Here is a 16,550-nt window from a genome sequence, read left to right on the forward strand (position 1 = left end):
ACTTATACCTGCATATTCCCTAGCTTTCTCAGTTAATTTCGTAAGTCCTGGTACTATTTTTCTCTCCGCTTATCTTCAACTCTTTGAGTCCCACAGTACTATAACATCTATGAGTGATACTTTTTTCTTTTTGTCGACCCGAGTGATGTCTGGTCGCAATTGCTGGTATCGCCCTGTACATTCTTTAACTGTAGTGCGAGAGTAATTTAGCCTGATCATTTTCTACCATAGCTTGTGGTTTATGTTCGTACCACTTGTTGCTACATTGTTTTTCGTATTTTCTTCAGAGACTCTAATGGAGAACTTGAGCAACACTATTGAGTTGTTTCTTATATTGATTCTGAGCAAGTGCTGAGCATTCACTAGCGATGTGGTTGGTGGTTTCTTCTTTTACCATACTTATCCTGCTCTTTAAAGAGATGTTAGTTCCATCTATTGCTCGATGAATATATCTTGTTCTTAAGGCCTGATTCTCTTTTGCCTCACGTCAGTTTCCTTCTCAAGTTCTCCTCTGTATAGCCTCTATCGTGTTTCCTTACTAACCAAATTTTCAGTTTCTTTTCCATTCTTCTAGTCTCTCTTTTTTCCTGTTCTCTCCTTGTATACTTCTGGGTCTTATCTTCTTTTATCAAGTTTTCTTCCCAGACACACTTTAGTCATTCATCTTCAATGGTTTTAAGGTACTATTCCAGTGCTCTACTTTTGATGGTGACACAATCTACTATAGTGATGTCTTTTTCCTCCTTCAATACATTGTATATAGGGTCTGTCAATATTCACTCTTGGGTACAGTGCTTGGTACATTTTCATTACCTTTCTAGCTTTACTATTCATGTTACATAGCTCTGACTTCTTTCACTCCACTATTTCAGCACTGTACATGATTACTGGGACTGCCCGGGTGTTTATAGCCTTTACCATATTTCCAGAGTTAAGCTTTTTCTTTATAGCCTTGATTCTTTTCTTGGTGTTTGATGGCTTCTCCTTTTATTAATCTCGAGATATTTATAGCCTGATTCGTCTATATCCTTGATGACACTTTCATCTGGCAGCTTTAGCCCTTCCTTCCTTGTTACTTATGCTTTCTCTATACTAGAGCACACTTTTCTAATCCAAGCTCCATCTTGATCTCTCTTATTATTATTGTTATTATTATTATTATTATTATTATTATTATTATTATTATTATTATTATTATTATCATAAACCGTGCTGCATCCCTAGTACAAAGCGTAGAAGGCTCTAAGCTCTAGAGCCCCACAGAAAAGAAAAATAGAATTAAGAAATAAAGTGTAAATGAGAAATGAAAGTAATATAAATAAGTGAATGAAATTATGCGGTTGCAGGGCATTGGGGTTTGTGAGAAAAATTGAGGTGGGGGGAAAAATAATACTAATTAAGAATACAAAAGCAGAAAGCAAATGCAAACGCTTGACTATAGAACCAAAGCAATTATAATGGAACGAGCCTATCAAACAATTGCGAGTTAACAGCAAAATCGGAGACTTCTGGTTAAATCATAATGATAAATTTTCAGTGCGTTAAAAGTGACACAAGTTGGTAGTTGAACAAGGAGAAACTAATCAGACCAAAGCCAGACACGTCTAGACATCCCTGTCATGACGAATTTCTTATGAAGCATAATATATCTAGACATAAATCATCAAAAAATATTCAGCTGAAATGCTAGGGTGATAGAACGGCTTATGTTCATTGATAAGAATTATCACTACTCCCTGTCACACGCTAAGCATGATGACCACTTGAGATCATGATAAGGAATTTTCGCCTTGATACAAGAGTTGTCGAAGATGACGTGAAAATACTTCTCTTTCTCCCTCTCTCTTTCTATGCTAAGGCATAAGGTCAAAGGTGCAAAGTTTTAGGAAGTATAAAAGCCAGATCAAAGACGGTAGCAGTCAGTAGTTGTGGTGACACCAACCTGCCACCATGACCTCCTCAACCCTATTCGTTCTTGCCATCTTGGCGACGGCATCAGCTGGTAATTATCATTCATGTTTCCACTTACACTAGATTTGCTGACCTATAAAAGTAGATACTACTGACAAACGAAATATTATTTTGTCCTGATCTAACTACATGACAGATTATACCACTGACTGAGAAATATTGAAACCGTGAATGGAAAAAATGGTATTCATTTCTGGGAATTTTAGAAATTGTTTATTATAAGACTCCTATAATCTATCATCTTATCATTATTGCAGCGCTTAGTTACCTTCTCCGTCTTTGTTTTGCTGGGCTCCGTCTCATGTTGGAATTGTAGGAAATGAGCGAGCCAAAGTTCCAGCTTGGGTGTCCCAGTTTATATTTTAAAAGTAGTATTAGGTTTCATTGTAGAGACCAGTGGCAGGCCAACTGTTCTAATTTGAATAGTAATCTTAAATTAAAGTCAATTGGGCCTTCTGTCCAACCATGGTTGCATTTCCAGGTGAACAGAAGGTCTAGTATTGTTTAACTCGGTTACATATAGGGCACACAAATTATACTCGTAGGTATCTGAGGGCAAGTGGGGTAAATGGGCAGACTCCTCGCTGCTGTGCTTGCCAAGTGGGTGTAACTGTTGAGCATTTTTTTGGTGTTCTGTCCTGTTTTAGTTGTCAACTTACAATAATCTTTTAGTCCATATGTCCCTTTGGGGAAAATTTAGGTGAGAGTGCTCCAGTGGAGCAAGGTGTACAGTTCTTAAAAGAGATTGATATTTTTTATCAGTTATAGTTTTATGGTTTTATTGTGGTTTTGAAATTTCGATCTGAATTATAGATTTAATTTTACTTTTATTATATATTACTATAGTTAACTTTAATTTATATATTAGTGTTCTATACTAAGTTATATATGCGCTGAATGGCCTTCCTCTTGGCTTCGGGCCAAAAATTTCATAAATCAATCAATCCATCAATACTATCAAAATCTAACCTAGGAACTTCGTTAATCTTATACAGTTCTCGAAAATTCCATCATTATTTATCATTAAACCAAGAAGTCAGTGTTACCTTCGAGATATTTTACAGCTCCTTGGACATCAAGAACTAGAACGTTAACTCGTTAATTTTGTACCTTCTCAAGATTTACCTTTTGAAATATATAAGGGATAATCCTCATCATACCAGGATGTAAGTGTCACCTTTGCAATTATACTTTTTGCAGCTCCTTGGCCATCAACCACTAACCTATGCTCAAGAGAATGTCCAGTTGCCGGATCGCCCAAACTCTTTTACGCCCCAGAGAAGACCTACGTGTATTCGTACACAGGGAAGTCTCGAATTAACCTCAAGGATATCGAAGGAGCCAATACAGACATAGAATGGCGCTCTCAGGTTGAGCTTTCCTGGCTCTCTCCCTGTGACATGGCCATCACGATGAAGAATCCCTCTATGGGAGGTGGCTCAGGTAAATATCCAAGTCCTCATTCTAAAAGAAATGTGCATTTATCGCAGAAATTCTGAAAAAAATAAACACTTAGCTTTAGCGACCAGGTGTTATTGTAGGTTACTTCCATTTTTTAGGATCTTCTGAAGCTAGATTCCTCGAGAGGTACCCCTTGGTCGTGTCTATCATCGACGGACGGGTGATGGAGTCCTGTGCCCATCCTGATGATGATGTTTGGTCTGTCAACATGAAAAAGGGAATTGCATCTGCTTTCCAGAACACCTTGCCTTCCAACTCCTCTATCAACACGGGTCTGAACTTTACAGAGGTAAATAGTCTTCCTCTTCTTTGTCTGCATCATTTCTCACTTTTATGTGGGGTCGGTGTTAAAAATAGTCCAATAGGTATTTGTAGATATAACAACAGTAAAATATTGTTTTATAAATCATGATAGGAACAAATCACAAAGTAAATAATAAGTTTTTATGAAGGAGAAAATTGTATCTGTAGTATAAATTTAAATCTATTAATAAACTTTTTCTGTTTTATACAGACTGATATAATCGGTAACTGTTCAACTATGTATGAAGTGAAAAATGAAGGAGAGAAGGTTGTTGTGATGAAAATGAAAAACCATCGGTTCTGCCAAGATCATTATATCAACCGAGCTGAGTCAACAAAAGCTTGGTTAAAAGCTCCTTTGCCTATGGAAGAATCCTTTTCCGAATGCAAACAAGAAATCACAAAAGGTGTTTACACCAGCATCACTTGTAAAGACAAGAACATCATCCGACCAGCCTATGGTTCTTATAAGTATATAGAGGCTGTCCAAGAATCAACTTTACGATTTGAGTCAGAAACCGACAACGTTCCACCAGCAGTTTCTCAGCTGCCTAGTCGCTTTATCAGAAAGACTCTTCGCTACGACCAGCATACAATGAAGAAGGACCCATCAATGGTAGCCAAGCTAGATGCAATGCTCAAAGAGGTGTGTCAAAAGATGAAGCATGGAGTCCAAGAAGATACCGCATCTTATTTTGCTAAAGCCTTACAATATATGCGCCGAGTGCCTGAAGAAGCAATCCCACAAACTCTGGAGAAGATCCGTGGTGGACAGATCTGTGAACAACGTCAAAAGCTTGAAAGTATGTTCTTAGATGGATTAGCTTTTGTTTACGAATCAGGAGCAGTTAAGGTTATGGTACAAGAGTTGGTTTCTGGAAAGGCTACTGGAGGACGAGCTGCTCTTTACGCTGCTTCAATGTACTTCATGCCCCGACCATGTATTCACTCTATTGAAGCTTTGAAACCTCTATTTGAACAGTACCAACGTTTCCCAAGGACCACTTTAGCTGGTGCATCCATGGTGCATACTTATTGCAGGCAAAATCCCAAATGCCAAGAAAAAGCTCCCGTTCGTCAGTTGGCCGAGACTCTAAGCAGCAAAGTAGGACAAGTTTGCACGCCTTCACCAAATGTAGAAACAAGAAAGCAGGCTCTCGTGTTACTCAAATCTCTCGGAAATATGGGCGTGATGAATTCCGAAATGGCTCGACCAATCATGCAGTGCATAGAAAATTCAGAAGCGGACCAAGGTATTCGCATCGCTGCCACACAAGCCTTCAGAAACGTTCGCTGTACCCCAGAAGTAAGTCCAATCTGAATTTAACATCAAAGAGGAAACTATCATACATTAAATTTCTAAATCAAGTTAGCCACAATTTAGTATTGGTTTTAGAGTATCATATAATTATTTCAAAGTAATGTAGCTTTTCTCTCTTTGGAGTACAAAATAGTTTTCACCAATGATGACTAACCTGCCTTATTATATCAAAGAGTCCTGTAAAAAAAAAAGAAAAAAAAATTCTCATGATGTTGCTAAGTTTTAACATTCATAGGTAAAGCACATGATTTTTATTTATTCCTCTCTCTCATAATGGTTTTTTACAGATACATCCGGCAATCAAACAGCTGATTAATGTTGTACTTGATCCAAGAAAGAAAACTGAAGTTCGTATTGGAACATATCTAGCAGCAGTCAAATGTGCCAAATATGAAGATCTAAAGATGATTACAGATAAAATTGGTATTGAAGAAAATACTCAGGGTAAGTTACTGTTTCTCACTTCTGAACCAAAACATAAACCTATTGAGGGGATTTCTTACACTTTCTTTATAGGTTTTCCTTGAAGTATGGAACTGGTAATAAATGCAAATTTAACGTTTATCTTTACAGTGAGGAGTTTCATCTTAAGTCATCTGCAGAATGTCCGAGAATCCACTGCTTCTTTTAAGGGAAATCTCAAAAATATGCTAGAAAGCATAGTCCTGCCATCTAACTTCACCAAGGACTGGCGAAAGATCTCTCGCAATGTTGACCTATCATACTATGCCCCAACCTTTGGTGTAGGTGCTGGTATGGAGTCTAATCTCATCTATGCTCCAGGATCCTTCATTCCCCGCTCAGTTAACCTTAATCTTACCGGAGCCCTTGGAGCAACACCTTTCAATATTGGAGAGATTGGAGCACGATTTGAAGGAATTGAATCAATCATAGAAGAAATGTTTGGCCCAGAAAGTTACCTGAGGAAAACCTCATCAAGACAGATTCTCCGTGATCTCTCATCAAATATTGAAGAAACATTCAACAAGATAAACGAACGGTTACAAGGCTCTTTCAGGCAAAGGAGATCTATTGATTTGTCACAGATCTCTCATCTCTTTGATAAATTATATGGAAACAGACATATGCAGAAAGCAGACTTCTATGCTCGCATTAATAATCAGGAAATGGCCTTTGGATCTTTAATGGGAAATATGAAAAATATCAAAATGGAAGAACTTATCAATAACATGTTTGATAGTTTTGACGACATGATTAATAGAGCTGCAGAAAACAACCTGGATACAGTACGGGCAGCTCAGCTTTACCTTGATTATCATTTGCCTACAATGCAAGGATTACCTCTCAAAATGAAACTAGAGGGAACTGCTATGGTTGGTCTTAAGATGGAATCTCGCGTCAGGGGACTAATGTCCGGCACTCCTGGTGTCATGAAATTCTACCCAAGTCTATCAACTCAAATTGATGCCTTTATTGGCTATGACTGCCATATTGTTCGAACTGGAATCAAAATGAGGAATCGTATTTCAACAAATGTTGGAACTAGCATTAATGCCAAATACACATCTGGTCAAGGCTTTGAGGTAACATTAGAGATACCAGAGAAAATGGAATTATTGAATATGAGGAGTGAAATCTACCTCATGAAGAGAGTAATGGGTCAAGAAGAGACGAAAATCAATCCTTCATCTGTACGAAGCACACGATTCCAATCTCAGTCTTGTGTAATGAAACTGGAACCAATGCTTGGAATTAAACTTTGTTACAATGTCAACATGCCAAATATTTTCCGCAGTGAAGGTCTTCCTCTTGGTCCACCTGCTAACATCCAAGTATTCTTGGAAAAGGCCGACTCGGGTATGAGAGGAATCCGTGTAATGGGTAGAGAAGAAAACACTGGAGGAAAGAGAGTAATGAAGATTGAGCTCGAAACTCCAGGATCTTCCTCACCAAGGAAATTCAATGCTCTTATTTCCCTAACTGATGAAGGAGAGGCAAAGAAAATCTCTGCAACGTTTGAATCCGAGCGTTTAGGAGGTATCAAGATCCAGATGACCAGAAAGTGGACTCAATCAGAAAAACAATTAGAGATGATTGCTTATTTCAGTGAAAGCAGACAGTACAATCCTAGTGCAAAGGGTATTGAAGCTAAGTTCTTGATGATTGGAGAAGGAGAAGAAGCTAAATTGGATATGGTACTGCAGACATTAGCTGCAGTTAGGGAACGTGTCCAACTCAACTTTGAAGGTATTCATTACATATGATAATCATTGCTATTGACATAACATATAAAAAATGACATAAAATTTGTTTATATATGTGATAACTTTGGTGAATTGTTGAAATATTTCAAAAAGCTATATATGTATATCTATCTTTGTAACTCTTTCAACAGCTAGCGCAGATATGTGTTACATTGAGGGATCCATGATTCCTTATCCAAGAAGGCTGCGCAAGTTTGAAACAAACCTTGCATTCCGACAATGGCACTTGGTCTCTTTTGTAAGGAAGGAAAGTGAATCACAGTACAAGTCAGAACTCAAGTTTGGTCAGAAAGGAAATGAGAAGGTTGAAATGACTGCCACCCATGTCATGGAAGGAAGCTCATTCATGGATATGGCACTGAAAACTAATCTTGAAGGTTTGTGTAATATCAAGGTTGTTGACACTTACTTTAAGATCGTCCATCAAGCATTAACTTATTTTCTTTTTGTTTTTTATTGGAACAAATTTTCTTTTACGAAGATTTTAAATGATTACCTAAAATAATAGCTATGAATATGTTCTAATAATTGTAGTTTTCTAAATCCTTATTCATCTCAAGAAAGGTGACCTTGTATGCTTATTTTCCTTAAACTGGTAATAGATCTTTATTTTCCATATTATGTTTTCTTTTTTAGCTAAAATTGGAGGCTCCAGATATAAGAAAAACCTTGTTTTATACAATCAAGAAAGTAAAAAGGGAGTTGTATTACAAGTGGTTTCCCAGGGAGAAAGTGCAAAGGTTATCGAAGTCGAGATGATGATGATGCGATCTGGAGAAACACATCATTTGAAGTTATTAGTGAGTAATCTTTTTTACTTTTTCTTTTACCTGATCATAGTAAAAAATCACTTTCATAAAAGACCAATACGTTGAACGCTTTTTCATGAAATTAATTGATTATACTTTTTCTAGCTTGATATCCCAGCACACATGAAGAAAATGATGCTTGAAGCTTCTGCAGCAGGTCAAGGAAGTTCTCAGTATCAAGTTAAAGCAGTTGCTAAATATGGAGAAAGTCCTATTCTCCAAGTAGAAGGACCACTCACAGCTATGATCTCTTCTAAGAACACTCAGTTAAAGACTGAAATGAGGGTTGTTTTACTTCGTTTCCAACCCTATACAGTCTCGACTTCCCTTGTATTAATGCATGGAAAGCAGGCCTTCACATTTGAGCTAAAGAACAGAGAAGAACGTCTTATTGCTACAGAATGGAACATGGCAACTCAAGATGGAAAAGAAACAAATGTACAGTTTAAAATGATTGTCCCATCCATGGTAGAAAAGACCATGAATGTTATAGTCAGCGAGAAAGTTCTTCACCTCAGTTTTAATCAACTCATTATGCCAAAGAGCTCTTCTCCATTGAGGAGGAAAGGATTCTTTGATATTGATTTTGAAAGTAAGAGAGCAAATGCAGAATTAGCCTGGGATGCTGATCGTAACCCAAATAAGAAAATCAAGGCTGAAGTCAGACTAGTTAATCCATTAGCAACTCTACGAGACTGTGTTATCCAGTAAGTTCTTAATGTTACACTTTAACAGTGTTGTTTTCAGTATCAATATCTATCTTGCATAAACCTCTATTAATGTCATGTTTATATTAGGTAATATATTCTGGAACTTTCTACTTTTACAGGGGTAACTTGATTTACTTAGAGAAACAGCATCAGTTCAAAGCCGAACTAAAGCTCAGCGATCCTCGCACTTGGTTTATTGGAAGGAACAGCTTAATGCTAGAAGTTACTACTCCCAGCCAACAAATGTACAAAATGAATGCTATGGTAATGGTAGAGAAAGAGTCCTCAGGACCAAAGGTAGAGACAGAAGGAACATTCAGGACACCCGCAAACAAAGAGTATAAGTGGAATTCCCAAACTTCTCTTGAATGGCGTGAAGGACTTCGCAACTGGAAGATGATGACCAAAGTAGATCTTAATGCTCCTGAAGGTCGACAGTCAACAATGAACTTGGAAGCAATGCATCATTGGACTCCAACCCAAAGGGAAGCTGATCTAAAGGTAAACTATTAGGTATATTCGAGATAGTTTGAGACAATTTTTCAATTACTGTAGTTTGAGACAATTTTTCAGATACTGTTCTTTATTGATCAATGGAAGTCCCTAGCCAAATCTTTATTCCTTTTTTAATGCAGTGAATAATAGAAAATAAATACGTTAAGATTATAGAACTTCCAGGATAGAAATTATGACATTGTCTAACGAGAGATTACTGATTAAAGTGTTTTTTCCAATTTAGTGAATAATCCATTACAAGGACCAAATCAATTTACAAAATTCACTATATCTTGTTTTCTAGATAACCAAATATTCCCAGCCATATCTTCTCTATTTCCTATATCAGTGGTTTTGGAAAATTGAAATGTGTTTGTGATTAATTGAAAGTTATTGAGAAATGCATTTCTCTCCTAAAACCCCCCATAATTTTAGTATGTGAATTTTCACGTCAATACAGAAACAAACATGTTTTTGTAAATTACCTCTAGGCCTTCAGACGACCACCATTGCATAGTAATAACGACTTTAATTAACATCAAATAGTATGATAAATATTTGTCTTATTGCAGTTTCATGGTAAGAAGTTCTGAGTAAAAAAGCGACATTATTACTTTACAGATTGACATTTCCTGTCCATCACTCCAGCAACCAATAAAGACCCAACTTCAGATGAATAATCAACAAGGAGAATACAGTACTAAGTGGGTCATTGAAATGGGCTCTCCTGTAAATGGTGCTATGTATAAGCTAAAACTTTCTCCTGAGGGTGGAGTTCAAGGATTTGAAGTAGAACTCAACCTCAAACAAGTATCTGAACTTATGAAGGCACTGGAACATCTACTATCCTCTACCTCATCATCCATGACTTCTATGGCCACTCATTCTTCTGCACTTTATCGTGCTCACTTCAAGAACCATGAACGTCATTCTCTTTCACTGTTACTGGTGTCACCTTCTCGCACAATGGAGGGAGAATGCAAGTGTAATGACTGTACTGGCACACCCTGTTCTGACTGCCACTGTAGGTTCATTCCTCACAAGGGTATGAGTAGTGCAAAGTATGAAATTGCATTACGCCAATCTCACTCCGACTGGAATAGAGAGTCTAGAATTGAAGGACGTATCAGTCACCCTAGTCTAGAGAGGGACCATCGAATGGATATTCAACTTCGAAGAGGTGAAGAGAAGATCACAGGAACTGTAGAATTAGATATTTTCCAGAAACCAGAAGATAAGATTATTGGAAAATTAGAATCCAGCATCTTTGCTAAAAACACTGTCGTCGTTGAAGCACAACTTTCAGGAAAGGTGGGTTGTATAGATTATTCTATTTATTCATCCTTAAATCAGATAAAGAAACATGCTTTTAAATAAAACTAAATTTCTATTTAAATTTATTAAATTTATTTTTCAGGTACTCAAAGTTCAGCCCAAAGTAATTGTACGAGCTGCCCGTGGTCCAGTAATTATGGATTTGACATTAAATTCCACAAGACTCACTCTTCTCCCACTTCTTTCTTGATGTCAGGAAGAGTTGATATGAGGACTGTCAGAAGTGCTGCTATTTCTTTCATGGTGAAGAATGAAAATCAAAAGGCTGTAGACATTGCTCTAGCACTGCATCCTCATCAGAGTTCTTCTTGTTATGGAATACGAGCTGAAGGCAAGGCTATGACCTCTCTTATTGGAACTTATGATATTTATTCTGAACTTTGCAAACCAGCATTTATAGAAATGACCACAAGGAAGCATGGAAGTGACAAAATGCATGTAACCAAGATTGGTATGAAAGGAATGAAGGATGTCGAGGTCTGCATCTCAGAAGCCAACCCAGACACCATGGAGAAAAGGCCAATCGGCATGGCTCGTTTGATGCTTACTTCTCCCTCAATGATGAAGCTGGAAACTAAGTATGAAGGTGAAAAGCTCCATCAAATCAAGGTATGACCAGGTATATTTTCTTAATATGATAACAAATTTTAAGCTTCCCATTTCTTAGTCGAATATGAAGCAATGTATCAAGTCACGAGGTAATGACGTTGTATGTTTTCCAGAGTGATCTTCATGAAGTATGGCGGAACCACATTTCATCTGCAAGCAACTGGATGGATTCTATGAGCAGGGAAGTTTTAAAAGAGGGTTCTGGTTCACCCTCTGCCCATATGTCAGTACTCTGGCAAGAAATCAAGAATGAAGCCTCGAGAATCTATTCTGATTTGGAGAACGATTTAGTCATTCCTAGATTAGAGAATATCAGAAAATGGACTCACAGTGACCTTGTCTCTAACATTGCTGAAGGATGCTCTAAACTTTGGTCTCAGTACGCTCACTTCCAACAGACTTTATCCTCATCTGTATCTGACATGATAAGGACTCTTAAAGAACAATTTTCTGGATTAACTAATGTAGTTAATGAAGGTTAGTAGATTTCTTAGAAGATATACTTCAGAGCATTTAATTTAATTTGATATTTTATTCTAATTTGGATCTAGCAGATTTTAGATAAAGATTTATATGATGTATATTTTACCAGATGCATTGATTCAAAAAAATCATTACCTTTCGTGGTTGCACTATAAAGAAACATTTTTTTTTATTAATTTCTCCGGATAATTACGTTTGCATATAAGTGGTATTATTAGCACAAGATTATGTACTGCATAAAATATAAAGAAAATAAAACAGGTTGTTTAAAAGGATGTTAGATATAAAAGTTTTATGAAATTAAACTGCTTATTTATAGCAGATTTTGGAATAAACTATGAAGGAGGTCTTATGTATATATAATCTGTATTTTTTCTCAAAGTTGTTTTGGGAACTGCTCGCGGTATGAAGACTGGTGAAATGCCTCAGGAAATTCAACGCTGGTGGTCAGAGTTCCAGGAGTGTTATGTCTATAGGAATGTAGAATCCGAAATTGAATCCCTTTGGAGGAACCACCAAGAGGAATACCAGGGATTGAAGCAGATTCTGAGCAAAATCAAGTCTACTCTCAGAAGGAATGTTGACATGCAGCGACGTAACATCATGCTTTATAAGAAACCCAGACATATCGTTAACTGGATTGTCAACCATATGAACTTTGTAAGACCAATTGCATACTTTACATAAATTTATGTAATATTTTAATATATATATATATATATATATATATATATATATATATATATATATATATATATATACCAATATTCTATTTATTGATGGGAAAATTATACAATTACAATTTTTTCTTTTTCTATTCTAGGATCACATGATGTTCAAGAGCATTGATAAGTGGATTAAAAATGTTGTACAACAAGCACTCTTCCTACCTGTTCAGATGGAAGGTCGTCACTTCCAGTTACAGCTACCTATTCGACGACCAGTGCACTCACTTCCTCAAGCTTTGTCTTATGTATCACTGAATCCAATTCCAGTCGTTGACCGTGCATTGTGGTGGTTTGAAGCTCTTATGCCAACTCCAGTTGATAACATTGTGTGGACTTACTACAAATTCCTCCCTCGTCATGCTCGTCATCTTTTACCACCTTTCAATCGTACAGCCATGGTTGTTGACGGAACCGAGATCCTTACATTTGATGGAGCAGTTCTACGAGTACCCCATTCTCCATGCAAAGTTTTGCTTGCACAGTACAAGACTCACTCCTTGATGATGGAAAATCAGAAGTCTGCTCCTTCCCCACACTTCATTATGAAAGCAGCTGGAGCTACAATGGAGGTCAAACCTGACTTTACCGTTACTGTAAATGGACGTCCTGTCAGCGGCCCTAGAGAGGTTCAAGGTGAAGTCGAGATTATCAAAGATCAGGAAAAGATCAAAGTGAGAACACCATTCATAACACTTCGTGTTTACAGAATGAGCCATGTAGCATCAGTTGAAGTGTCTGGCTGGACATTTGGCAAAGTAGCTGGTCTTTTAGGCACCTATGATGGCGAGATGGGAAATGACTGGATGACTCCTCAAGGTACATGGGCACCTAATATGCAAGAACTTGTCAAGTCCTGGCAGGAAAATCAGCAGTGCCAGACCCCTCAAGTTGCTCCTGTAAGTCCCATGCAGGTTCCAGTGGTACATGCGCTTCACTGCCAAGCCCTCTTTGGAGTTCGATCACGATGCAATCCAGTCGTGCGCCCAGAGCCTTTCAGAAAGATGTGCTTTGCAAGCAGAAATGCCTGCCATGTTGCAAAGGCTTACCGTGCCATCTGCGAGACTAAAGGAATTAAAGAGGTCTTCCCTCTAGGATGCTAATTCTCTCGCTTTTCAGCAACACATCTCATAAATGACTCAGTAGGCTAGATAACCTGATTCTTAGCTTTTAAGGAACGCATGGAAAATACTGTATACAAAAAATAATGTGTATCTAAAAAAGATAATAAATATCAGCATTATAACAGAAATAATACCCTTTATTATCCTGATACCATTTGTTCATATATTAAGAATGTTATCCTATTTTCTAAAAATACAATATTCTTCTAGGCTTTAAAGTTAATCAATATAGTCTTTAAGGTTAAATAATTAGAAATCACCAAAAAATCTACCAGCAAGGGCTGCTTATCTTACTTTGTAGGCTTTCAATTAACAATTGAGGTTATGTGTGTTACTGTACCATTTACATACTATTTCTTTTCAACATTCATCCTTCTCATCCTCATATAACTATCAAGACCTTTACGATTCAGTACGTGTTTTTTCATCGTCCAAAGAAAATGTTTGCGCCTTTGACTAGTAATGGAATTAAACAGTATACTTCAAGTTAAAAACTGAAAAAGTTACCTTACATAAAATCATTTATGTTATCCATTACTTTATGAGATTATGAGATTAGATGAAGAAAGATTACCTTCAAGTGTTCCTCCTATGTAAGGATCTAAAGTAAGAAATTACAATTATTTATGTCTAAAAGCTTTTTCACTACAAAACAATAGGTATAACTTTGACTATCCCTACATAATTCAAATAGACCTCAATCATTTATCGTCTTCAACTGAAGGAAAGATCCGATTGAAACCGACATAGTAATTGCAATTGAGAAGTAATTGGGAACTTTCCTGGAGCCTGCAAGTAATTTGAGAAGGCAGTAGATAGTCCAATAGACCATTACTCGCTGTACAAGTAGGGTTATTATAACTAGTAAACACACATCAACATCAACTGAATACACAGCAGATTATTTTCTATGTTCATAGGTTCCTTCCGCGATGAAATAACCAGATAAGCAACAAAACTTTACTTAGCAATTGGAGTTGGGCTTCTGATCATTCCACGATTTTGTTGCAAGTTTACTTTTTGGATTTAATACTTGAGATTAAGGACTATCTTCAGCTTCATATTAATTGAGCAGAAAGAACTTGAACTATTATCTTCCTGGCACATCTTTACCTTCACCAACTAATGTAACACTTTTAAAAAGAGCAATTGGGTTTCTAACACTAATTGGCTTGAATATCAGTCAGCTCACTTCTATGAACAACTCTTATGTGGATGCACTCAAGTTAGCAAGATGATAGCTAAATATAAAAAGATATGACACTTAGGGGCAGATTGATTGAGTGACATAGCTGGGAAATGACTGGATGACACCTCAAGGTACATGGGCACCTAATATGCAAGAACTTGTCAAGTCTTGGCAGGAAAATCAGCAGTGCCAGACCCCTCAAGTTGCTCCTGTAAGTCCCATGCAGGTTCCAGTGATACATAAGCTTCACTGCCAAGCCTTCTTTGGAATTCGATCACGATGCAATTCAGTCGTGAACCCAGAGCCTTTCAGAAAGATGTGCTTTGCAAGCAGAAAAGCCTGTGACGTTGCAAAGGCTTACCGTGCCATCTGCGCGATCAAAGGAGTTGAAATGGTCTTCCCTCAAGTATGCTAATTTTCACACTTTTCCTTTGTGATTATTGCATAAGCTACCAACTCTGACGAATATACCAGGCTTTTGTAGATTTTAAGGAACGCATAAAAAATCGTAAAAATATGTAGTTTACTTTAAGAAAAATAAAGTCAGTATTCCAAATTTTCTGGTCTTTCCTTAATCTATCATTCCTATTAATCTTTAATCCTATATAACTTACCAGAGATATTGGATAATGTAATAGTTAAGCTATAGTAATTTTTTCTATAAAATTTTCTCAAATGTGATCACTGGAAAGATTGAGCCACATTATTTCAGTAGGTTGTTATTGTTCTCAAAAACCATTAGACAATTAAGTCTCATTTAATACATAAAAGTTATATAAACTGTACTCTCATCAAAACCAATCTTACTTTATGTATAAAAAAATCTAATAATATGTGCAATTCTCTTGTTTCACAAGGATTCCTTTTTTGGGGGGGCCTGGCTAAATTTACCAGACAATTTTTGTTTCATATCGGTTAGCACACTTTGAACAAGAAACCTTAACTATTAACACATCATGAACCTATCGAATTCAGTTTTGATTGGAATATTCTGCTATCTGCTGTATGCATGTCTAATTTTGTTTTAACAAGGAACTATCTGCCATATTGCACATGTCTTTGGAGTCGTGTTTTAACAGGGAACTTCCACTGTCTGCTACATTGCACATGTCTGTGCAGTAGTGTTATAACAGAGAACTTCCACGATCTGCTACAATGCACATGTCTGTGGAGTCTTGTTTCAAACGAAGAACTAACACTATCTGCTACATAGCACATGTCTGTGGAGTCCTGTTTTAACAATGAACTTCCACTATCTACTACATTACACGTCTGTTGAGTCCTGTTTTAACAAGGAACTAACACTATCTGATACATTTCACATGTCTGTGGAGTCCTGTTTTAACAATGAACTTCCACTATCTACTACATTACACGGCTGTTGAGTCCTGTTTTAACAAAGAACTAACTCTATCTGATACATTTCACATGTCTGTGGAGTCCTGTTTTAACAATGAACTTCCACTATCTGCTACATTGCACATGTCTGTGGAGTCTTGTTTCAAACAAAGAACTAACACTATCTGCTACATAGCACATCTCTGTGGAGTCCTGTTTTAACAATGAACTTCCACTATCTACTACATTACACGTCTGTTGAGTCCTGTTTTAGCAAGGAACTAACACTATCTGATACATAGCACATGTCTGTGGAGTCCTGTTTTAACAATGAACTTCCACTATCTACTACATTACACGTCTGTTGAGTCCTGTTTTAACAAAGAACTAACACTATCTGATACATTTCACATGTCTGTGGAGTCCTGTTTTAACAATGAACTTCCACTATC

The 16,550-nt window shown here is 36.9% G+C and overlaps 1 protein-coding gene across 1 annotated transcript; it reads left to right on the plus strand.

Moving 5' to 3' along the window:
* Positions 1 to 1,876: 1,876 nt before the first annotated feature.
* LOC137617386 (vitellogenin-like) lies at positions 1,877 to 13,702 on the plus strand. Its single transcript, XM_068347406.1, is given in 16 exon segments — positions 1,877 to 2,002; positions 3,172 to 3,414; positions 3,531 to 3,721; positions 3,947 to 5,041; positions 5,344 to 5,500; positions 5,630 to 7,264; positions 7,413 to 7,658; positions 7,918 to 8,081; positions 8,196 to 8,797; positions 8,920 to 9,301; positions 9,917 to 10,606; positions 10,713 to 10,755; positions 10,758 to 11,239; positions 11,353 to 11,716; positions 12,105 to 12,382; positions 12,546 to 13,702. Coding segments are annotated over 16 exon segments (7,629 nt in total). The 5' UTR covers positions 1,877 to 1,950; the 3' UTR covers positions 13,551 to 13,702.
* The last annotated feature ends 2,848 nt before the right edge of the window (positions 13,703 to 16,550 follow it).

This window comes from Palaemon carinicauda, chromosome 23 (genome assembly GCF_036898095.1).
Source record: "Palaemon carinicauda isolate YSFRI2023 chromosome 23, ASM3689809v2, whole genome shotgun sequence".
Lineage (NCBI taxonomy): Eukaryota > Metazoa > Arthropoda > Malacostraca > Decapoda > Palaemonidae > Palaemon > Palaemon carinicauda.